We start from the raw sequence: 25,621 nt of genomic DNA, 5'->3' as shown, positions 1-25,621 counted from the left end.
AGATCTGGCGGAAAAAACAGATACGGCAGAAAAAACAGATCTGGCGGAAAAAAACAGATCCGGCGGAAAAAAACTGATCTGGTGGAAAAAAACGGATCCGGTGGAAAAAAACGGATCCGGTGGAAAAAAACAATCCGGCGGAAAAAAACGGATCCGGTTTTGGCGGACCGTCGGCACGAAAAAACGTTCAAGTGAACGTTTTTTTGGCCGTTGCACCCGCTATTTTCTACCGCGCATGTGCGGCAGAAACACCGCCCCCTCCTCTTCACACTTCAGAATGGTCAGCGGATGCGTTGAAAAACTGCATCCGCTGCCCACGTCGTGCACAAATTTCACAATGTGCGTCGGTACGTCGGTCCAACACATAGCGACGGACCCGTACCAACGCAAGAGGGAAAGAGGCCTTAATGAGCGTTGAATTTTTTAAAAAATGGAAAAAAACGGCGTGGGCTCCCGCGCAATTTTCTACGCCAGAGGGGGAAAGCAGACGGCCGGGGGCCAATATTTGTAGCCTGCTATGAATATCAGCCCGCAGCTGTCTGCGTAGCCTTTACTGGCTATTAAAATAGGGGGACCCCCCAAAAAATGACGTGGGATCCCCCTATATTTTATAGCCAGAAAGGCTACGCAGACAGCTGCGGGCTGATATTCATGGCCTGGAGAGGGGCCATGGATATTGCCCCCCCCCCCCCCCGGCTACAAATACCAGTCCGCAGCCGCCCCAGAAACGGCGCATCTGTAAGATGTGCCAATTCCGGCACTTGGCCCCTCTCTTCCCACTCCCGTGTAGCGGTGGAATATGGGGTAATGAAGGGTTAATGCCACCTTGCTATTGTAAGGTGACATTAAGCCGGGTTAATAACGGAGAGGCGTCAAAAAGACACCTATCCATTATTAATCCAATAGTAAGAAAGGGTTAATAAAACACGCACACATTCGGAAAAAAATATTTTAATATTCTTCATTTAACCATACTTACCATACTTCAGCGCCTGCAAAAAACGTAAAATAATAAACCGTATACTACCTGTCCCCCATAGTCCAATTTATAACGAGTGTCCCACGACGATCTCCCCTATAGAACAGTGAAATCGGGTGATGTCACTGCTCTATAGGACCCTCAGTGACACACTGACAGGAGACAATGGCTCCTGCAGTGCATCACTGAGGTTACTCTAGTTCACTGGTTTCACTTTATGGCAATTGCTGCGTGGGAAAATTTCTCACACAGCAATGGCATAAAGTGAGACTAAGGACTATTTTCTCACAGGGGCGTAGGAATACATTGTGGAAGGATACCTTCCATCATTGTGTTACTGAAGCCCCTGGAGAGTGGTTGCATCAGCTGATGCTCCTGCTCTCCACGGGAGATCGTCGTGGGACACTCGTTTTAATTGGATTTCTGTGGATCAGAGAGTATAGTGTTTGTTTATTATTTTTATATTTTTTACAGGTGACAATCGCTTCGGGGAACAAAGTGACAAGTGATGGTGAGTATGTAATCTATGTTATATGTACTGTATGTCTGTCTGTATGCATGTTGTATGTACTGTACGTCGCATGGTGCATGTCGTCGCATGGTGCATGTCGTCGCATGGTGCATGTCGTCGCATGGTGCATGTCGTCGCGTGGTGCATGTCGCGGCGTGGTGCATGTCGTCGCATGGTGCATGTCGTCGCATGGTGCATGTCGTCGCATGGTGCATGTCGTCGCATAGTGCATGTCGTCTGTTATGACCTGGTGGTTAGGACAATAATGGACCTGATGATTAAGAGCACCCGGAATGACTTGATAGCTACAAAAACATAGGACAAGCTCTGGGAAGTGGAAACTCTGCTGACCGCAATCCCTAATCCTATCACACACACTAGAAATAGCCGTGGATTGCTCCTAACGCTCCCTATGCAACTCGTCACAGCCTCAGAACTAGCTAGCCCTAAGAAAGGAAAATAAAGCCTACATTGCCTCAGAGAAATTCCCCAAAGGAAAAGGCAGCCCCCCACATATATTGACTGTGAGTTAAGATGAAATCACAAACACAGAGATGAAATAGATTTAGCAAAGAGAGGCCCGACTTACTGAACAGACAGAGGATAGGAAAGGTAACTTTTCGGTCAGCACAAAAACCTACAAAAAGCCACGCAGAGAGTGCAGGGGAAAAAAAACCTTCCGCACCGACTCATGGTGCGGAGGAGCCCCTCTGCGTCCCAGAGCTTCCAGCAAGCAAGGCAATATTCACAATAGCAAGCTGGACAGAAAAAATTGCAAACAAGAAAATAGCAAGAGGAACTTAGCTTCTGCTGGAGTAAACAGGTAACCTGAACGATCCAGGAGCGAACAGACCAAAAGTACAACATTGACAGCTGGAATGGGGCAAAGATCTAAGTGGAGTTAAATAGAGCAGCCCACTAACGAATTAGCCTCGTCACCTGTGGAAGGAAACTCAGAAACACCCACAGCCACCAGAGGAAGTCCATGGACAGAACCAGCCGAAGTACCATTCATGACCACAGGAGGGAGCTCGACAACAGAATTCACAACAGTCGTCGCATGGTGGATGTAGCATGTCGTCGCATGGTGCATGCCGCATGTCGTCGCATGGTGCATGTTGTCGCATGGTGCATGTAGCATGTCATCGCATGGTGCATGTCGTCGCATGGTGCATGTTGCATGGTGCATGTCGTCGCATGGTGCATGTCGTCGCATGGTGCATGTCGTCGCATCGTGCATGTAGCATGTCATCGCATGGTGCATGCCGCATGTCGTCGCATGGTGCATGTTGTCGCATGGTGCATGTAGCATGTCATCGCATGGTGCATGTCGTCGCATGGTGCATGTTGCATGGTGCATGTCGTCGCATAGTGCATATCGTCGCATGGTGCATGTCGCATGGTGCATGGCGTCGCATGGGGCATGTCGTTACCAGGTGCATGTCGTCGCATCATGCGTGTCGTCACATGGTGCATGTCGCATGGTGCGTGTCGTCGCATGGTGCATGTCGTCACATGGTGCATGTCGTCGCATGGTGCATGTCGCATGGTGTTGCATGGTGCATGTCGTCGCATGGTGCATGTCGTCACATGTTACATGTCACATAGTGTGTGTTGTATGTATGTATGTATGTACTGTGTGTGTGTTTTTTTTGTTTTTTTTACATTCAACACATTAGCCGGATGATGGGACTACTACTGTCCCATCATTGGCTAATGTGCCAGTCACTGTCAATGTAGCAGGCAGAGCCCGATGGGACTTGTAGTCCCATCTGACGATGCCTGCACACACACACATGACAACACACACACATGACAACACACACATGACAACCCCCGCAGCAAACCCCCTGCGCCGGACCGCACATACCGGCGCCGGCACGCAGACCCCGGCGCCGGACCCCGCAAGAATTCAGTTCTTTAATTAGGAAGGATTCCTCAGGGGTGCCTGAAGAGGAGAGGTTTTCTTTGTCCATCACGTCCATTTGGCAAGGGGTTCTTGATAAATTAAAGAGGATGGGTTCCAGGTATAAGAATGCAGCTGATCGAGATGTGTGGAAGGCTCCGGACCTGTGTGTGGGTGATTGGGTTTGGTTGTCCTCGAAAAATATTAAGCTGAGAGTTCCTTTGTGGAAATTGGGCCCTAGGTTCATTGGCCCTTATAGGATTGTGGCCGTCGTGAATTCTGTTGCTTTTCGGCTGTCTTTGCCTCAGTCATTTAAGATCCATAATGTTTTTCATCGCTCCTTACTCAAGAAGGTTGTGGCATCATCCAATCCGTCCCCTTCACCTCAGTCTCCGGTCCTTGTTGATGGAAATCTCGAGTTCCAGATTTCCATGGTTATGGATTCTCGTTTAGTTCGTCGGTCCCTACAATATCTGGTACACTGGAGAGGATACAGTCCTGAGGAGAGGACGTGGGTACCCACTGCCGATGTCCATGCGGTTAGGTTGGTTCGGGCATTTCATACAGCTCATTCTGAGAAACCTGGTCCTTAGGTTCCGGAGGTCCCTCGTAGAAGGGGGGGGGGTACTGTCACGGGGCTACCGTGACCGAGAGGTTCCAGAGAACCGCAGCGCTGTGGGCCTCGTTCACACACAGTGAACAGAAGCTCTTCTCCTGTATTTTGACCTGGCTGCTTTGTGCCAGCAGTGCAGGAGTTAACCTTATTTGCTAAGTTGCTGTGAGCTGGGTCTCTCAGCTGAAGTGGATTTTTGTAATCTCCTCCTCTATATAGACCCAGCCTTGACTACAGCTAGTGTCAGTGATCAGTTCTGCTGCCTGGCTTGGAGGTTGAAGGAGAGTGATATTTGGAGCTTGAAGGTTTATTACAAAGATTGGTGTCTGCTGTTTTGGTTGCTTGTGAAACCTGTTTTCCTTCCTAGTTTTCTCCTTCTCTTCCCTTCTATGTGTACCCTCTGTGGTTGTGTGAGCATTTTGTGAGTTTGAGACTTTTAGTTACCTTGTCTGTATACCCTGTTTATTGTTGTGTTAATACACTGGTGCAGTCCTCCTCCCTGGGGGAAAGAGGGGGCCACTTATAGGGCCTGCACAGGAGACAGGGATACGCTGGCAGCTCGGGCCTCCTAACCATCATAGGTACCTCTGAGAAAAGGGAAAGCCAGGGCCCCATTAAAGTGGTAGGGACAGGTGCGGGTCCCAGTATGCCCTCCTGCCCCTTTAACGCCGCTTACGGCGTGACAGCAACAATATACAAAAAGGTAACCAGATTTTTCATCCACAAACTGGAAAAGGGATCTCTATTAAAGGCTACTTCACATGTGAATCAACATATGTTGTCTATATGATCAAGTGTCCCTGTGGCTTGGACTACATAGGGGAAACTACTCAGGCCGTGAAAGATAGAATTTCACAACACAAGTCAAATATAAGATGCAATAGGGACCACCTCCCCCTCCCTCACCATTTCCAAAGAATTCGTCATAACATAGCGCAACTGAGATTCCAAGTTTTGGAACAGATTGAACCATGTAGGAGAGAAGCCTATTGGATCTTTACTCTGCAACCCTTGAACCAAAAGGACACAACAGAGACTACAATATTGCAAGGTTTTTGTGATTGGCCTAATGGGACTGTACATTGAACTTTTTCGCTCTTGATGATATTCAAACTTAGGTTCTAAACATCTTTTCTTTCAGGTTATTTAAATGTAAACTACCTTAATATGTTGTAATTAACACTTCTTTCCTTATTTCTCCCTAATAGAATCTTTGATCCCTCACAGGTATGGTTATATTTTAATACCCGTCCCAGGTTTTTCTTATGACATAACTCCATACCCATATAAGCTATTCCCAACAACATGGGCTTGATTCTGTCTCTACCATATCCACAACAGCCGCACCTATATCAGGAGCGCTTACAAGTCCGGATCCAACTACACCAGGTACACTTATACCCATGAATAACACATATATATCCAACATTTATCATCATTAGGCCTTATACATATATATTGCGCCAGTTAAAATAGCATATTTCTTAATTGTGGAGCGTCACTAAGAGATATGGACAGGTTCCAGCCCTTATAATGTCCATTTGCACCGCACCTTCCACTAGTGCGCATTTTTCCTCTTTGTGCTAACAAATGCATCAAAAAGTCATCTGGAACAAAAGCTCATAACTTTTGCTAGAATTATGTATCATCATGTATGTAACCTTTTCTCATGTACAGCACGATGGAATTAATGGTGCTATATAAATAAATAATAATAAAAAAAAATAAAAAAATCTTTTTTATCCATTGTGCTCACAAATGCATCAAAAAATCATCTGGAACAAAGGCTCATAACTTTTGTTAGAATTATCATAGATTGAAATTTTTTGTGTTTTCTTGCTCCTTGCATCGGCCTGCACCATATCTTAAACCGGTGAGCGTGAGTCTAGATTAGTATAGGAGATAACTGAAAAAATTTCACATTTTTCCCCATTGTGCTCACAAATGCATCAAAAAATCATCTGGAACAAAGGCTCATAACTTTTGTTAGAATTATCAAGGTTGAAACTTTTTGCATTTTCTTGCATCGGCCTACACCATATCTGAAACCGGTGAGGGTGAGTCTATATTAGTATAGGAGATAACTGAAAACATTTCACATTTTTTCCCATTGTGCTCATAGGTGCATTAACCCCTTCATGACCTTGGGATTTTTCGTTTTTCCGTGTTCGTTTTTCACTCCCCTCCTCCCCAGAGCCATAACTTTTTTTATTTTTCCGTCAATTTGGCCATGTGAAGGCTTATTTTTTGTGGGACGAGTTGTACCTTTGAGCGACATCATTGGTTTTAGCATGTCGTGTACTAGAAAACGGGAAAAAAATTCCAAGTGCGGTGAAATTGCAAAAAAAAGTGCAATCCCACACAGTTTTTTGTTTGCCTTTTTTCCTAGGTTCACTAAATGCTAAAATTGACTTGACATTATGATTCTCCAGGTCAGTACGAGTTCATAGACTAGGTTATTTTTTACCTAAGTGGTGAAAAAAAATTCGAAACTTTGCTAAAAAAAAAATATTGCGCCATTTTCCGATACTCGTAGCGTCTCCATTTTTCATGATCTGGGGTCGGTTGAAGGCTTATTTTTTGCGTGCCGAGATGACGTTTTTAATGATAGCATTTTGGTGCAGATACGTTCTTTTGATCGCCCGTTATTGCATTTTAATGCAATGTCGCGGCGACCAAAAAAACGTAATTCTGGCATTTCGCATTTTTTTCTCGCTACGCCGTTTAGTGATCAGGTTAATGCTTTTTTTTAATTGATAGATTGGGCGATTATGAACGCGGCGATACCAAATATGTGTAGATTTGATTTTTTTTTTATTCATTTATTTTGATTGGGGCGAAAGGGGGGTGATTTAAACTTTTATATTTTTTTTATTTTTTTCATATATATTTTTTTTTTTTTACTTTTGCCATGCTTCAATAGCCTCAATGGGAGGCTAGAAGCAGGCGTAGCACGATCGGCTCTGCTACATAGCAGCGATCTGCTGTTCGCTGCTATGTAGCTGAAAATCAGGTGTGCTGTGAGCGCCGACCACAAGGTGGCGCTCACAGCTGCCGGGGATCAGTAACCATATAGGTCTCAAGGACCCCTATGGTTACTATTCTGAAGCATCGCCGACCTCCGATCATGTGACGGGGGTCGGCGATGCGATCATTTCCGGCCGCCCGGCCGGAAGTGGTAGTTAAATGCCGCTGTCTGCGTTTGACAGCGGCATTTAACTAGTTAATAGGTGCGGGCAGATCGCGATTCTGCCCGCGCCTATTACGGGCACATGTCAGCTGTTCAAAACAGCTGACATGTCCCGGCTTTGATGCGGGCTCACCGCGGAGCCCTGCATCAAAGCAGGGGATCTGACCTCGGACGTACTATCCCATCCAAAGTCAGAAAGGGGTTAAAAAAAATCATCTGGAACAAAGGCTCATACCTTTTGTTACAATTATCGGTTGAAATTTTTTGCGTTTTCTTGCTCCTTGCATCAGCCTATTCCATATCTGGATGCAATCATCGTAGGCATGACTTGCCAAGATACTTGGTGCTGAAGTGCTGTGTGGCAATTCCTTTATGAAGTAGTGATTTTCACATGGTTGAAGAAGAGATGGACGTTCGTTTTTGATTTGTGTGCTTCTCCTAAACAGTCCTCACCTACAATGATGCACCCAAGGTCGAGTCTCTGGGCATATGGAGCTTAGTGAGAGCCATTGATATGCTGCCTAACCTTGTGGTCTCGTAGAATAGCTCTCCCAAGGAGCAAGACAATTTGAGTCTCTGGGTCAAGGCTGGGAATCAGGCTCTATGCACTTCAGATGAGGATGATGTGATTCCAATTCAGGCGTAGGTATCTCTGACCTGTTGTCAGGAATCTGGTTGCATTCCAATATGGTTCTACCAAACAGAAAACCAACCCTAAAAAATTAATCTTTATTAATAATCACAATCGATATTCAAGAAAAAATAGATAAAAAACATCCCTCCAGGGATTCCCAGCCGCGGATTAAGGGTAACAGCCTAAATCAGGAAGAGTATACCCAAAAGAAAAAAATTTAAACAATACAAAAAGTGATATAAAAAAAATCAAAAATGAATGTGCAAAAATATAGTATACCTTCCTATCCCTAATCGGCCCTGAAGTCTGATATCCTTCCTACCAGCGGAGGTTGGCACCCTATTATGCGATGTGGCGCCCCCGCTCCATGGCGGCTCTCCCTTCAGTCCCTGGGCAATCCCTATGTCTATCACAATCATATACACAAAGCACACAATTACTTGTAGATCAATTAGATCCACAATTATTGTATAACCAACAATTCAGCACTAATATATGCGCCAATCTATCTCTATGCTTCTATCCTTCTGCTCCACATAAAAACTAGTGTCTGACGTTGATATCAATAAAGACTGCAATGTATAAAGTGCTAGGCCAGACTATGGAGCCAGACGGAAAAAGGCTATGCTCTATCTCAGCTGCCCTTCTGGGTATTACAGGGAAAAATCAATTAACTATGCACCATCATCTACATAGTTATTATGCCACAGACATATTCCCTTATTCATATTGTGCATGACAGATACTTCATTTTATAAAGTGCTGAATGTGCAAATATAATACAAAATAATAGCTCATAAAATGTTTCACTTAGCTTGTAGCTTCTCAGCCAGTCCCTTTTTAAGTAGTTGTGCCAATAGATCAGCCCTTGGGCTATGTGCACACGTTCAGGAATTCATGCAGAAAATTCCTGAGAATTCCGGACATTTTCTGCATGAAATCCGCAAGAAAACCGCATGCGTTTTTGCCGCGATTTTGCCGCGGTTTTGCCGCGTTTTTGACGCGTTTTTTTCCGGACACTTCCCAATGCATTTTGGGGTGGGAAATCCGCAAAAAAACCGCAAAAAGATAGAGCATGTCCGGATTTTGTGCGGTATGCGTTTTTTATGCGGAAAAAAAACGCATCATGTGCACAAAACATGCGGAATTCATTCTAAATGATGGGATGCTTATTGTATTTTTTTGCGGTTTTATAGCGTTTTTATTGGGAAAAACCGCGAAAAAACCGCAACGTGTGAACACAGCCTTACGGTCCCGACGCATTTCTTCCCAGTATATCCTTCCCTGGGGGTTCATCAGGGGACTTAGAAATGATTCCAATAGTCCTTAATAGGCTGTCGAGCATCAGACAGGAACAATTGTCCTATCTGCCAGAATCTGATGTATTGGCACAGCTACTTAAAAAGAGACTGGCTGAGAAGCTACAAGCTAAGTGAAACATTTTATGAGCTATGATTTTGTATTATATTTGCACATTCAGCACTTTATAAAATGAAGTATCTGTCATGCAGATGTAGATGATGGTGCATAGTTAATTGATTTTTCCCTGTAATACCCAGAAGGGCAGCTGAGATAGAGCATAGCCTTTTTTCGTCTGGCTCTATAGTCTGACCTAGCACTTTATACATTGCAGTCTTTATTGATATCAACGTCAGACAATAGTTTTTATGTGGAGCAGAAGGGTAGAAGCATAGAGATAGATTGGCGCATATATTAGTGCTGAATTGTTGGTTATACAATAATTGTGGATCTAATTGATCTACAAGTAATTGTGTGCTTTGTGTCTGTGATTGTGATAAACATAGGGATTGCCCAGGGACTGAAGGGAGAGCCGCCGTGGAGCGGGGGCGCCACATCGCATAATAGGGTGCCAACCTCCACTGGTAGGAAGGATATCAGACTTCAGGGCCGATTAGGGATAGGAAGGTATACTATATTTTTGCACTTTAATTTTTGATTTTTTTTATATCACTTTTTGTATTGTTTAAATTTTTTTATTTTGGGTATACTCTTCCTGATTTAGGCTGTTACCCAGGACTATAACACATAGATAGTTGCTTACCAACTATGCTTAGAGCAGGCTGTTTAAGGAGAATGAAGAAAACGGTGTGGTTTCTCCTCAGACGCATGGAGGAACACTGGCTGCTGTTCCCTTCACAGTGTAATAATAAGACCACAATGCAACAGGAACAATCCGACAATGCCCTTGGAACTTCCCATAATACATTGCAAATTAAGCTAGAATGTATACATTAAACCGCTAGCAGATGGTGCTGTTACCTTATAATATAAAATATAGGAAGGATTAATACACACAAAAAATACAATGTCTGTAATAACGGATACATAAAAAATATGACTAAACTTTCTAAACAGCAATTACCGGTATATGGCTGGACAGAATAATGACCCTTCATGACTATTCTGAACTTCCAATTGAAATTATGTGGATAACACACCCTTTGGTATGCTATTGCATTTTTAATTCCACATAAGAGAACATGTGTCTCAGCCTTGCCATCTTCTCTATGACCCTCAGGTCTAACTACACTTCCTTTTCTTATTAAGTATGCCTCCACTTGCCATAGAGAAGGATCCTTCAGCCACTTGATATTTGTTCACTTTTAGGACTTGCTATACGAGTATCGTTTCCCTTCTTCACACACATTCTTTTTCATGCAGGACCATAGGTCTATCCAATTTCAATATTTTCTCATATCTACCTGAAAAAAGGAAATGTATTTCCAATGCCCACTTGGCTCCTCACTTCATGGGCTGGCTCCAAAGGTTAAGCCTGTCCACTGGTTAGTTATGTGCTGCAGGCTCCAAAATGGATAAAACAAATATCAAACATTACAGTGGATTATATTAATGTAATACGCCATTTTAAAAGACAAGCACAAATTAAAAACACCTGACGTGTTTCTGGCACTGTAGTTGTGCCCTTAGTCATAGGATATCTAAAAGAAAATGAGACTAGTATATGTAGATAAAAAGTCCAATCAAAAAAGGGAGGAAATGGTTACTTTAGAAAATCAGCATCTTTGCAAAAACACGACGACACTGATACATGTGTTAGAAATAGACAAAATCAATATATATAAACCAAATAATTTTTTAGTTATCATCTCTTTTTCGAGATATTTCTTGGTATTATGATCCGACCAAGTATGTTGTTCCTGATTACATCCAATTGTTTAAAAAAAAAGAAATCGCTGAACACATATAAAATATTAACATCAACAACAGCACTTATTCAGGAGCGATCAAACACTTTTATCTCCATTCACAAAGGAGATCTCACCCATTTTGTGTTTTTTGGCATGGAGAAGGTTATGTATCCTAGACTTAGGGGCAACTGACAGAGACATCTCTCTGTCAGAGAAGTCTATTGGATACTACACTTAACTAATAAATATCCTCGCGGTATGAACTACAAAAATTATTTGTTTTATATGTACAGTGGGTACAGAAAGTATTTAGACCCCTTTACATTTTTCACACTTTGTTTCATTGCAGCCATTTGGTAAATTCAAAAAAGTTAATTATTTTCTCATTAACGTACACTCTGCACCTCATCTTGACAGAAAAAAAAACAGAAATGTAGAAATTTTTGCAAATTTATTAAAAAATAAAAACTGAAATATCACATGGTCAAAAGTATTCAGACCCTTTGCTCAGACAATCATTTAAGTCACATGCTGTCCATTTCCTTGTGATCCGCCTTGAGATGGTTCTGTTCCTTCATTGGAGCCCAGCTGTGTTAAATTGAAATGATAGGACTTGATTTATAAAGGCACACACCTGTCTATACATGACCTCACAGCTCATAGTGCATCAGACCAAATGAGAATCATGAGGTCAAAGGAATTGGCCAAGAAGCTCAGAGACAGATTTGTTGCAAGGCACACATCTGGCTAAGGTTTCAAAAGAAGTTTTGCTGTACTCCATGTTTCTAAGAGCACAGTGGCCTCCATAATCCTTAAATAGAAGAAGTTTGGGACCACAGAAGTCTTCCTACACATGGCCATCCAGCCAAACTGAGCAATCGTGGGAGAAGAGCCTTGATGAGCGAGGTAAAGAAGAACTCCAAGACCACTGTGGCTGAGCTCTACAGATGCAGTAGGGAGATGGGAGAAAGTTCCACATAGTCAACTATCTGCAGCTCTCCGCCAGTCGGGCCATTATGGCAGAGTGGCCTGACGGAAGCCTTTCCTCAGTGCAAGACATATGAAATCCTGCATAGAGTTTGCTAAAAAAAACACATGAAGGACTTCCAAACTATGAGAAATAAGATTCTCTGGACTGATGAGACGAAGATAGAACTTTTTGTTGATAATTCTAAGTGGTATGCATGGAGAAAGCTAGGCACTGCTCATCACCTGCCCAATACAATCCCAACAGTGAAACATGAAGGTGGCAGCATCATGCTATGGGGTGATTTTCAGCTGCAGTACGGTGTTCATTTTAGGACATGGTCACAAATCAAAGTCAAACATCAGAAATACTCTGTCTGATACCTCATTCTGATACCTGAGTCTGATACTTGACTCTGATACCTGACTCTGATACCTGACTCTGATACCTGACTCTGATACCTGACTCTGATACCTGACTCTGATACCTGACTCTGATACCTGACTCTGATACTTGACTCTGATACTTGACTCTGATACTTGACTCTGATACTTGACTCTGATACCTGACTCTGATACCTGAGTCTGATACCCGAGTCTGATACCTGAGTCTGATACTTGACTCTGATACATGAAATTAGTAAAATTAGCTAAAATTAGTACCTGGGATCACTTGAGCTTGTGGTGCAATGGTAAGGCCGACGGCTGTAGTGTCTAGACGCAGGATCCGTTTTTTTTCCGCCGGATCGGTTTTATTTTTCTGCCGGATCCGTTTTTTACGCCGGATCTGATTTTTTTTTACGCCGGATCCGGGTGTTTTTTACGCCGGATCCGGGTGTTTTTACGCCGGATCCGTTTTTTTTCGCCAGATCCGTTTTTTTCCCGCCGGATCTGTTTTTCTTCCGCCGGATCCGCGTTCTTCGCCGGATCCGTTTTTTTTACGCCGAATCCGTTTTTTTTTTGCTGGATCCGTTTTTTTCCACCGGATCCGTTTTTCTTCCGCCAGATGTTTTCTTCACCAGATCCGTTTTTTTACACCGAATCCGTTTTTTTTGCCGGATCCGTTTTTTTCTGCCGGATCTGTTTTTTTACGCCATATCCATTTTTTTTTTACGCCGGATCCGTTTTTTTTTACGCCAGATCCGTTTTTTTTTACACCGGATTTTTTTTCGCCGAATCCGTTTTTTTTCGCCGGATCCGTTTTTTTTCGCCTGATCCATTTTTTTTTACGCCGAATCCGTTTGTTTTCACCTGATCCATTTTTTTTTCCGGATCCGTTTTTTTTTTACGCCTGATCAGTTTATTTTTCCGCCGGATCCGTTTTTCTTCCGCCGGATCCATTTTCTTCGCCGGATCCGTTTTTTTTTGCCAAATCCGTTTTTTTTCGCTGGATCCGTTTTTTTCTGCCGGATGTTTTTTTATGCCAGATCCGTTTTTTTTTTTACGCCGGATACGGTTTTTTTACACCGGATTTTTTTTTTTTCGCCGGATCCGTTTTTTTTCGCCTGATCCATTTTTTTTATGCCGAATCCGGTTTTTTCGCCTGATCCATTTTTTTCTTCCGGATCCGTTATTTTTTTACGCCTGATCAGTTTATTTTTCCACCTGATCCGTTTTTCTTCCGCCGGATCCGTTTTTTTACGCTGAATCTGTTTTTTTTTTTGCCAGATACTTTTTTTCTGCCGGATCTGTTTTTTAACACCACATCCATTTTTTTTACGCCGAATCCGTTTTTTTTCGCGGAATCCGTTTTTTTTTTGCTGGATCTGTTTTTTATGCCATATCCATTTTTTACGCCGGATCCGTTATTTTACGCCGGATCCGTTTTTTTTACACCGGATTTTTTTTTTCGCCGGATCGTTTTTTTTTTTCGCCTCATCCATTTTTTCTTCCGGATTCGTTTTTTTTACGCCTGATCAGTTTATTTTTGCGCCGGATCCGTTTTTTTACGCCGGATCCGTTTTTCTTCTGCCGGCGGAAAAAAACGGATCCGGCGTAAAAAAAACGGATCCGGCGTAAAAAACGTTTTTTTTACGCCGGATCCGTTTTCTCCGCCGGTCAGAAGAAAAACGGATCTGGCAAAAAAAAACGGATCTGGCGTAAAAAAACGGATCCGGCGTAAAAAAAACGGATCAGGCGTAAAAAAAACGGATCCGGAAGAAAAAATGGATCCGGCGAAAAAAACCAATTCGGCGTAAAAAAAAAACGGATCCGGCGAAAAAAACAAATCCGGCAAAAAAAACCGGATCTGGCGAAAAAAACCGGATCTGGTGTAAAAAAAACGGATCCGGCGTTAAAAAAAACGGATCCGGCGTAAAAAAATGGATATGGCGTTAAAAAAAACAGATCAGGCAGAAAAATATGGATCCGGCGAAAAAAAATGGATTTGGCGTAAAAAAACGGATCTGGCGAAAAAAACATCTGGCGGAAGAAAAACGGATCCGTCGTAAAAAAAACAACGGATCCGGCAAAAAAAACCGGATCCGGCGTAAAAAAAAATGGATCCGGCGAAAAAAACGGATCCGGCAGAAAAAAACAGATCTGGCATAAAAAAAAACGGATCCGGCAAAAAAAAACAAAAACGGATCTGTCAGAAAAAAAACGGATCTAGCGAAAAAAAACGGATCTGGTGTAAAAAAAACGGATCCGGTGTAAAAAAAAAATGGATCCGGCGTAAAAAAAAAAGGATCCGGCGTAAAAAAAAAAGGATCCGGCGTAAAAAACGGATCAGGCAGAAAAAAACGGAGCCGGCAGACAAAAACGGATCCGGCGGACAAAAACGGAGCCGGAAAAAGAAACGGATCCTGAGGAAAAAAACGGATCCTGCGTCTAGAGGCTACAGCCGTCGGCATTACCATTGCACCACAAGCTCAAGTGATCCCAGGTACTAATTTTAGCTAATTTTACTAATTTCATGTATCAGAATCAAGTATCAGACTCAGGTATCGGAGTCAAGTATCAGAGTCAAGTATCAGAGTCAAGTATCAGAGTCAAGTATCAGAGTCAAGTATCATAGTCAAGTATCAGAGTCAAGTATCAGAGTCAAGTATCAGAGTCAGGTATCAAAGTCAAGTATCAGAGTCAGGTATCAAAGTCAAGTATCAGAGTCAAGTATCAGAATAAGGTATCAGACAGAGTATTTCTGATGTTTGACTTTGATATGTGAAAGTCAGGTATCAGCATCAAGTATCAGAATGAGGTATCAGACAGAGTATTTCTGATGTTTGACTTTGATTTGTGACCATGTCCTAAAATGAACACCGTATGGGAGAATAAACATAATTTTCTCCCCGCTGCCTTCGGCTGCGTGCAGATGTCGGGCAGCTTAATAACGCTCTTAAATTGCAGATTAACCCCATATCGGCTGATTAACAGAGTTATTCCTTGTGACAATTTCACTTTAAATTAAGGCAAAGAGGGTTAGAGACCAATGTAAGCCTGCTTTGCTGGGAACCCTGATACTTCATGCAACAGCTAAAACTGGATTTTTGTTCAGCCACTCATATGCAACAAACATCAGTTTTGTAGAGCACTATTGGTAGAAAAATGTAAGGATAGTAACAGAAGTAGTTCACTGATCAATTCACCCACAGTATTAATTTGATAATGGTACAGCAGCAGCCAGCCATAGGCTATGCCAGAGGTTTCAGGGTCTGGGCCATCATTTATAGTTTTTAATTTAAGTTTAAATTAAGATGACGGGGGTGAGGGACCGGTGTAAGCCTGCTTTGCTGGGAGCCCTGATACCTCATGCCACAGCTCAAACTGATTTTCTGCTCAGCCACACTCAGTTGGCACAATATTAGCTTTTTACACTACTACTGTTCTAAAAAATACAAGGAAAGTAACAGTTGAATGATAGTATGTGCAAGCCTGCAGGTCTGAGTGCCCTACTGCAACAAGCAAGACACATGAAAGAGACCCAACTTGGAGTTGATGTTATTATTATTGTTATTATTTATTATTATATTATTCCATGGCGCTTTACATGTGAGGAGGGGTATACATAATAAAAACAAGTACAATAATCTTTAATAATACAAGTCACAACTGGTACAGGAGGAGAGAGGACCCTGCCCGCGAGGGCTCACAATCTACAAGGGATGGGTGAGGATACAGTAGGTGAGGATAGAGCTGGTCGTGCAGTGGTTTGGTCGATCTACGGTTACTGCAGGTTGTAGGCTTGCTGGAAGAGGTAGGTCTTCAGGTTCTTTTTGAAGGTTTCGATGGTAGGTGAAATTCTGATATGTTGTGGTAGAGAGTTCCAGAGTAGGGGTGATGTGCGAGAGAAATCTTGTATGCGATTGTGGGAAGAGGAGATGAGAGGGGAGTAGAGAAGGAGATCTTGTGAGGATCGGAGGTTGCGTGCAGGAAAGTACCGGGAGATGAGGTCACAGAGTGCAAGAGTGTTAGAGGGGAGGCAACAGAGCAGGAGGTTACAGTAGTCGAGGCTGGAGATGATGAGGGCATGGACTAGGGTTTTTGCTGACTCTTGGCTTAGGAATGTACGGATCCGTGAAATATTTTTGAGTTGTAAGTGGCAGGAAGTGGAAGAGGCGTGAATATGTGGTTTGAAGGAGAGGTCAGTGTCAAGGATTACCCCGAGACAGCGAGCTTGTGGGACTGGGGAGAGTGGGCAGCCATTTTCTGTAATGGATAGGTTCGTTGGGGAGGTCGCATGAGATGGGGGAAAGACGATAAATTCTGTTTTGTCCATGTTAAATTTTAAAAATCTAGCGGAGAAGAAGGATGAAATAGCTGCTAGACATTGAGGGATTCTGGTTAGTAGGGTGGTGATATCTGGTCCAGAGATGTAGATCTGTGCGTCATCAGCATAGAGATGATACTGAAAACCATGAGATTCTATGAGCCAGAGGTGTCAAACTGCAATCCTCAAGGGCTGAAAACAGGTCATGTTTTCAGGATTTCCTTGTACTGCACAGGTGATAATTTAATCACCTACACACATAATGATTACAGCACCTTGTGCAAAGCTAAGGAAATCTTGAAAACACGCATGGTTTGCGGCCCTCGAGGAATGCAGTTTGACACCCCTGCTATGAGCTGTCCCAGGCCAAAAATGTAAATGGAGAAGAGCAGGGGCCCTAGAACTGAACCTTGCGGGCCTCCGACAGATAGGTGGTGCGGTAAGGAGGTGGTGTGAGTGGTAGACGGTGAATGTCTGGGTCAGTTAGGTATGACGAGATCCAGGATAGGGCCAAGTCTGTGATGCCAAGGGATGAGAGGGTCCACAGCAACAGGGAATGGTCCACTGTGTCAAAGGCAGAAGACAGGTCCAGAAGGAGGAGGATAGAGTGGTGTCTCTTGCTCTTGGCGGTTAATAGGTTATTGGTGACCTTAGTTAGGGCAGTTTCAGTGGGGTGGTGTGACCGGAAGCCTGATTATAAGCGGTCGAAGAGGGAGAAGGAAGAGAGATGGGGGGGCGTGGCCTGACTTCTGATGGTGCAGGTTGCATAGTGTGGGAGCTCCATTCCCAGGACTCATAAAGCGGCACACAGCAGTGCACAGACGGTGCTTTCTCCTCCAGAACTCCCCACTCCTGCTTCTTACCGTTCGGTGAGTGTATGGGGAAATCTAAAGCCGGCGCAGGGGACCCTTCCAGGCGCATTGTGGACTTCTTTGCAGCCACCCCTCAGCAGCCTCAGAGGCCCAAGATGGCGCCGCTTTCTCCTAGATCCTCCAGAGCTGCACGCCGAGGCTCTCAGTCTTCTGCCTCAAGCACAGCAGCGGCTGATCTCTTAGAGGCTCCAGTTACAGCAGCGCTGCTCAGAGACATGCTTGGTGACCTCCGTACCTCCCTGCAGGAGGATATGCGTTCCATGATGGCAGAGCTCAGGGGGGAGGTGGAGGAGCTGGGAGGCCGCACAGATCATCTTGAAAATAAAATGTCCGAACTGGTAGCTTCTCACAATGATTTGTGGGAAGCTCATGATAACCTGCAGCTGCTTGTTACCAAAACTCATGCTAAAACCCTGGATTTGGAAGACAGATCCAGGAGAAATAATGTGAAACTAAGAGGCATTGCTGAATCAATTGGGGCTGATGATCTCAGAGCCTTTCTACAAGACATTATCACATCTATTCTCCCACTTTATTCCAAAGATGACGTTGTGATCGACCGTATTCATCGGATCCCTAAACCCTCAGGCCTTGACCCTGCGGTACCCCGAGATGTACTAGCTCGCATCCATTTTTTTGTTATGAAGGAGGAATTTCTGCAAGCACTAAGATCGAAGCCGTCGCTACCTGAACGATTTGCTACCATTGCAGTTTTCCCTGATCTGTCTCCAGGAACTCTAGCCCTCCGCAGGGCTTTTGCACCATACACCTCAATCCTGAGGGAAAAGGGTATATTATACCGCTGGGGTTTCCCCACCAAACTTTGCATTCGTAAAGACGGTTCATTTACCACGTGCCTATCCCCGTCGCAAGCAGCCAAGACCCTGTCCCAATGGGGTTTTGACCCTCCTGCGCCCACGCCTGCCTCTGCTTCCACCAAACCTGGAGGATCTGGTCCCCGGAGACGCCGTATTACCCCTGACTGGAAGGTCGCCTGAAGTGTCTATTTTAACCGTTTCCTGGCTGGAATAATTTATTTTTTCCTTTTTCCCGCTCAGTTCTAGTTCTCTTTTTCTTTTTTCTCTTCTTTTTTTTTTTGCTTGCTGAGTTTTTTGCTGAGGCTGGTTCCTGGCAGGACTCCGCTCAGCATATTGCCCCATTGGTGAACTGTTTTCTATTTTCACCTCAGACTCAGGATTTCCCTGGATGTCCCTTGTTTAAATGTTTGGATTTTGTATGTTTGTTTTTCCCTTCTCCTCCTTCCCTCCCTCTCCCCCCTCCTTTCCCTCTTCCCCCCCCCCCCTCGTCGCAGATGGAGTTTGCGAGGTATCCCACGACATGTTTATGCTTTTTTTGTGGGTAATGGATTTGCGTATCTTCTTCAGCAAATTGTGTAACATATTACAATGAGTGTTTCTTTATATTCTATTAATGTTAACGGCCTCAACTCCCCTGGTAAGAGATCGATTGTCTGGCGTCAGCTCGCTAAATCCAAACACGATATTATATGCTTACAGGAGACTCATTTACTAGAACGGGACAATATAAGAATGTATTCGAATCTATACCCCCACCAATTTTTTGCGAATGGGAAGACCAAAAAGGCTGGGGTGGCAATTTTTTTAGCAAGACTAACTCTTTCCAGCTAATTAGTTCTACAGCCGACCCCGCGGGCAGATACATTATAATTTTATGTTTAATCAACAATACCCCTTACACCTTTGCCTCTGTGTATGGCCCAAATTTTGGTCAGGTAAAATTTCTAAATAATTTATTTCAAATCTTAGGTAATTATCAGCATGGTCATAAATTAGTTGCCGGAGACTTCAACATTCCAGTATCCAAGAATCTAGACTGTTCGTCGGCTGCTGTGGCTAGGGGTGATGCGGCCCAGCTGATTAGCTCCTACAATTTACACGATATCTGGAGATATCTCCATTGTAATGAGAGAGACTACACATTTTGGTCCCCTCGTCATGGTTCTTACAGTAGAATTGATTATATCTTAGTAGATGACGTCGCCCTTCCCCACTGCATATCTGCAAATATAGGTAATATCACTTGGTCTGATCATGCTCCTGTGTCAGTCTCCCTAGAAGACCCTCTTGCAATCAGACCCCCTTCACACTGGCGCCTTAATGACCACCTTCTCTCTGAGCATGCGAACTCTACACTAATTGAAAACTCTTTGCAGGAATTCTTTGCCTTTAATGACTCGGCGGATGTGCGTGAGGACTCCCTCTGGTTCGCTCACAAGGCAGTGGCTCGTGGCCTTTTCATTAAGATGGCTGCGACAGCTAAACGCAAGTATAACCTAAACCTTCAATCTGCCTTGGCCGAAGTGGCCCGGCTGGAGTCTTGCCACAAAGCCTGCCCCTCCCCTCAATTATTTTCCAATCTTTCTGATGCACGCCTGCGCCTCCTCCATAGAGCAGAAAATTCGCTCAGGAAATGGAAAGCCAAATTCTACTCCATGGGTGACAGGGCAGGCGCCTTACTAGCTAAACGCGTTAAAAAAAAAGAAGCCCAAACCAAAATTGCTTATCTTCTTAAGTCAGATGGTTCTCGGATTTACAACCCAATCCATATCGCTGAAGAATTTGCCTCATACTACTCCTCATTATATAACCTAGATTCTGACGTAAATACTCCTCAACCTTCTCAGGACTCAATTAACGCTTTTTTGAATAAAGCAAATCTCCCCACTGTTAATCCGGAGCAGTTGTCGCTCCTTAACAGCCCTATAGAAGCAACTGAAATCTCCCAAATAATCAAAGAGGCCAAAAAACGCTCTGCCCCGGGTCCAGATGGCTTTTCCTTCTCATACTACTCTCATTTTCTCACTATCCTCTCCCCTTTTCTCATTCGTTTATTTAACTACTGGCGCTCTATGGGTACTATTGAGAGAGAGGGTCTGGAGGCTTGTATTTCGACACTTCCTAAACCTGGGAAACCTATGACCTCTCCTGGCAATTTTCGTCCCATCGCCCTTCTAAATTGCGATGTAAAAATATATGCTAAGGTCTGGGCCAATAGCTTATTATCGGTGCTCCCATCCTTGGTTCACTCAGACCAGGTTGGGTTTGTCCCGGGTAGGCAAACTAGAGATGGTACGAGACGCTTGATCGACCTGCTGGATGTGGTGGAGAGGCAGAGCCTCCCCAGTGTGTTCCTATCTCTCGACGCGGAAAAGGCGTTCGATCGGGTGCACTGGGGCTATATAGCATCTACTTTGCACAAATTTGGTCTTACTGGCCAGATTTTTGCAGCTATTATGGCTTTGTATTCCAATCCTTGTGCCTCAGTTCGCTCAGCCGGCTTTAAATCCCGTATATTTTCTATTTCAAATGGGACCAGGCAGGGTTGCCCCCTCTCCCCCATCATCTTTGCTTTAGTCATGGAGCCCCTGGCGGCTGCGGTGAGGCAATGCCCTGACATTAGGGGGGTAATGGTGGGAAGTCAGGAGCACAAAATTGGCCTCTACGCCGACGATGTGGTGTTGTCTTGCTCTGCTCCTCTACAGTCACTATCTGCAGTGTCTTCCATTCTTACCCAATTTACTGAAGCCTCCTATTATAAGCTAAATCTGTCCAAGTCCACAATTTTTCCCCTATTTATCTCTTCCTCTCTCCAACTTCAAATCCAAAATATTTACCCTTTTATATGGTCTCCGCTCGGATTCACTTATCTAGGTATTCAAATTACCCATATTAAAAACATTGTTCGCCTTAACTGTGATTCAACCCTCCATGAAATTAAAAAAGAAATTGACCAGCTTGCCTGCTCTCATCTATCCTGGATGGCTAGGATACAAACGTCTAAGATGTTAATTCTCCCTAAACTTATATATCTTTTTAGATGCCTCCCCTTCGCTATCCCCTCTAAGTACCTCTCTGCTTTTCAAGCAATTATTGACCGTTTTATTTTGAATAACAAGCCACATAGAATAAAACGCTCCCTAATGTCTCTCCCATATGCCAGGGGAGGTCTTGGTGCCCCTAATATCCACCTATACCACAAAGCTGCTCTCCTAGACCCCCTTAAGATTTGGTGGGAGGGGAACTCCTCCCTCCAGTGGTTCCATATTGAGTCGTGCTTTGCCCCTAGGGGTTCCCTCAAACTTTTGCTGGAGATCTGTTTGCTCCAGCCGCTCAGTCGGAGCTCCCCTCTTAAAACAATTTGCTCCGCCACTAAGGTTTGGACAGGTCTCTGCCCTACTTACCTCCCTTTTATATTTGACTACGTCTCTATTCAAGCATTAGAATACGCAATAGATGGTTTGTCTCTCTCTGCCTGGGGGGACTGCGGAATACACCGAGTGAATGATCTCTATGAGTCGGGCCTAAGATCATTTGCGGACCTCACTGCTCGCTATGACTTGCCTCCTAGGGCTTTTTTTCAGTATTTCCAAATTCGTAGCCTCCTTAAACATTGTAACTCCTTCGGTGTGGCCGTGTCCCCCCTGGGTATGGAGACCCCAATCCACAGATTTTTCAGACCAAACACGTGGATTGATCATGGCATTTCCATCATTTATAAATCCCTCCTCTCCCATGATTTCTCTGAGAGACTCCCATTTATGTCCACTTGGGAGGGTGCCCTTGCATTCGAGGCTTCCCCGGAGGATTGGAGCATGGCTATGCTGCATCCTTTCAAATTCTCTTCGTGTCTTGGTCACCTCGAACAGAGCAAAAAAATTCAGCTCCTATGGTACTTCACTCCTGTTAAATTAGCTAAATTTTATCCCTCCTCTTCCCCATTATGCTGGAAAAATTGTGGTGTTTCTGGTTCGCTGGCTCATGTATGGTGGAGTTGCCCTCGTGTACAAATATTTTGGCGTCAGGTTGAAGCGATTCTTTCAGAGGTGACCCATCTTCCTATCAACCTAACTGGCCCTCTAGCAGTATTGGGTGTTGTGAATTCTGTGGCTGAGTTCACTTCTGTGGTCACAAGTGGTATTGCAGTCTCTGGGCTTCCTCCCTCAGGTGTTTTGGTGAGCTCGTTGGCTGCCTTGCTATTTAGCTCCACCTGAGTCTGTCTTCCTTGCTCCTTGTCAATGTTCCAGTGTTGGATCTGAGCTACTGCATCTTTCCTTGGGCCTGCTGCTCTGCTAGATAAGTGCTTCTAGTTTGTTTTCTGTTTTTTCTGTCCAGCTTGCTATTAACTTTTGCTGGAAGCTCTGAGAAGCAAAGGGGTGCACCGCCGTGCTGTTAGTTCGGCACGGTGGGTCTTTTTGCCCCTTTGCGTGGTTTTCGTTTTAGGGTTTTTTGTAGACTGCATAGTTCTCTTGCTATCCTCGCTCTGTCTAGAATATCGGGCCTCACTTTGCTGAATCTATTTCATTCCTACGTTTGTCTTTTCATCTTGCTAACAGTCATTATATGTGGGGGGCTGCCTATTCCTTTGGGGTATTTCTCTGAGGTAAGTCAGGCTTGTATTTCTATCTTCAGGCTAGTCAGCTCCTCAGGCAGTGCCGAGTTGCATAGGTAGTGATAGGCGCAATCCACTGCTGCTTATAGTTGTGTGAGGATAGATCAGGTACTGCAGTCTACAGAGATTCCACGTCTCAGAGCTCGTCCTATTGTTTTTGGTTATTGCCAGATCTCTGTATGTGCGCTGATTACTGCACGCTGTGTTGCCTGATTGCCAGCCACAGAATTCACAACAGTACAAGGAGCCAACCCAATGATTCCCAATAGAGGGAAAAAAGAAATCCTGACATCATTTTTTTTTCTTAGCTCTGTCTTCAGTCTTTTTTTTCCCCTAGACATTAGAGTGCTTCAGGACACAGCTGTGGACATGGATATTCAGGCTCTGTGCTCCTCAATGGATAATCTCGTTGTAAATGTACAAAAGATTCAAGATACTATTGATCAGAAATCGATGCTAGAACCAAGAATTCCGATTCCTGATTTGTTTTTTGGTGACAGAACTAAGTTCCTGAGCTTCAGAAATAACTGTAAGCTATTTTTGGCCTTGAAACCTCATTCTTCTGGTAATCCTATTCAACAGGTTTTGATTATTATTTCTTTTTTGCGCGGCGACCCACAGGACTGGGCGTTTTCTCTTGCACCAGGAGATTCTGCATTGAGTAATGTTGATGCATTTTTCCAGGCGCTGGGATTGCTTTACGATGAGCCTAATTCAGTGGATCAGGCTGAGAAAAATCTGCTGGCTTTATGCCAGGGTCAGGATGATGTAGAAGTATATTGTCAGAAATTTAGGAAGTGGTCAGTACTCACTCTGTGGAATGAATCTGCACTAGCGGCTTTGTTCAGAAAGGGTCTCTCTGAAGCTCTTAAGGATGTAATGGTGGGATTTCCTATGCCTGCTGGTTTGAATGAGTCTATGTCCTTGGCCATTCAGATCGGTCGTCGCTTGCGCGAGCGTAAATCTGTGCACCATCTGGCGGTATTGTCTGAGAGTAAACCTGAGCCTATGCAGTGCGACAGGACTATGACTAAAGTAGAACGGCAAGAACACAGACGTCTGAACAGACTGTGTTTCTATTGTGGTGATTCTACTCATGCTATTTCTAATTGTCCTAAACGCACTAGGCGGTTCGATAGCTCTGCCGTTATTGGTACTGTACAGTCCAAATTCCTTTTGTCCATTACCTTAATGTGCTCTTTGTCATCGTATTCTGTCATGGCGTTTGTGGATTCAGGCGCTGCCCTGAATCTGATGGATTTGGATTATGCTAAACGTTGTGGATTTTTCTTGGAGCCTTTGCGGTGTCCTATTCCGTTGAGAGGAATTGATGCTACACCTTTGGCCAAGAATAAGCCTCAGTACTGGGCCCAGCTGACCATGTGCATGGCTCCTGCACATCAGGAAGTTATTTGCTTTCTGGTACTGCATAATTTGCATGATGTGGTCGTGTTGGGGTTGCCATGGCTACAAACCCATAATCCAGTATTGGATTGGAACTCTATGTCGGTGGCCAGCTGGGGTTGTCAGGGAGTACATGGTGATGTTCCATTTTTGTCTATTTCGTCATCCATTCCTTCTGACATCCCAGAGTTCTTGTCGGACTTTCAGGATGTATTTGAAGAGTCCAAGTCTGATGCCCTACCTCCGCATAGGAATTGTGATTGTGCTATCGATTTGATTCCTGGTAGTAAATTCCCTAAGGGTCGTTTATTTAATTTGTCCGTACCTGAACACACCGCTATGCGCAGTTATGTGAAGGAGTCCCTGGAGAAGGGACATATTCGCCCATCGTCGTCACCATTGGGAGCAGGGTTCTTTTTTGTAGCCAAGAAGGATGGTTCGCTAAGACCGTGTATTGATTACCGCCTTCTTAATAAGATCACTGTTAAGTTTCAGTATCCCTTGCCATTGATTTCTGACTTGTTTGCTCGGATTAAGGGGGCTAGTTGGTTTACTAAAATTGATCTTCGTGGTGCGTATAATCTGGTGAGAATCAGGCAGGGAGATGAATGGAAAACGGCATTTAATACGCCCGAGGGTCATTTTGAGTATCTGGTGATGCCGTTCGGACTTGCCAATGCTCCATCTGTTTTTCAGTCTCTTATGCATGACATTTTCCGTGAGTATCTGGATAAATTCTTGATTGTTTACTTGGATGACATTTTGATCTTCTCAGATGATTGGGAGTCTCATGTGAAGCAAGTCAGAATGGTTTTCCAGGTACTGCGTGCTAATTCCTTGTTCGTGAAGGGATCAAAGTGTCTCTTCGGTGTGCAGAAAGTTTCATTTTTGGGGTTCATCTTTTCCCCTTCTACTATCGAGATGGATCCGGTTAAGGTTCAGGCCATCCAGGATTGGACTCAGCCGACATCTCTAAAAAGTCTGCAGAAATTCCTGGGCTTTGCTAATTTTTATCGTCGCTTCATCTGTAATTTTTCTAGCATTGCCAGACCATTGACCGATTTGACCAAGAAGGGTGCTGATTTGGTTAATTGGTCTTCTGCTGCCGTGGAAGCTTTTCAGGAGTTGAAGCGTCGTTTTTGCTGTGCCCCTGTGTTGTGTCAACCTGATGTTTCTCTTCCGTTCCAGGTCGAGGTTGATGCTTCTGAGATTGGTGCAGGGGCGGTTTTGTCACAGAG

The 25,621-nt window shown here is 44.1% G+C and overlaps 1 protein-coding gene across 3 annotated transcripts in view; it reads left to right on the top strand.

Moving 5' to 3' along the window:
• The window catches only part of TMEM242 (transmembrane protein 242), a 564,077-nt gene that overhangs the window by 439,413 nt on the left and 99,043 nt on the right, over positions 1-25,621 (top strand). The window contains exons 4-5 of one of the 3 annotated variants that reach the window (XM_069769393.1): positions 1,454-1,490; positions 5,218-5,339. The exons of 1 other annotated variant lie outside the window; for it this stretch is intronic. In XM_069769393.1, the coding sequence (XP_069625494.1) occupies positions 1,454-1,490; positions 5,218-5,324 (144 nt within the window). In that variant the 3' untranslated portion in view covers positions 5,325-5,339. Of the gene's footprint in view, positions 1-1,453; positions 1,491-5,217; positions 5,340-25,621 lie in introns of those variants that run through there. One more of the 3 variants, XM_069769395.1, reaches the window with a different exon arrangement.

Source organism: Ranitomeya imitator, chromosome 5 (assembly GCF_032444005.1).
Source record: "Ranitomeya imitator isolate aRanImi1 chromosome 5, aRanImi1.pri, whole genome shotgun sequence".
Taxonomy (NCBI): domain Eukaryota; kingdom Metazoa; phylum Chordata; class Amphibia; order Anura; family Dendrobatidae; genus Ranitomeya; species Ranitomeya imitator.
The sequence above is the reverse complement of the archived record's forward strand: the minus strand, read 5'-3'. Positions and strand labels throughout refer to the sequence as shown.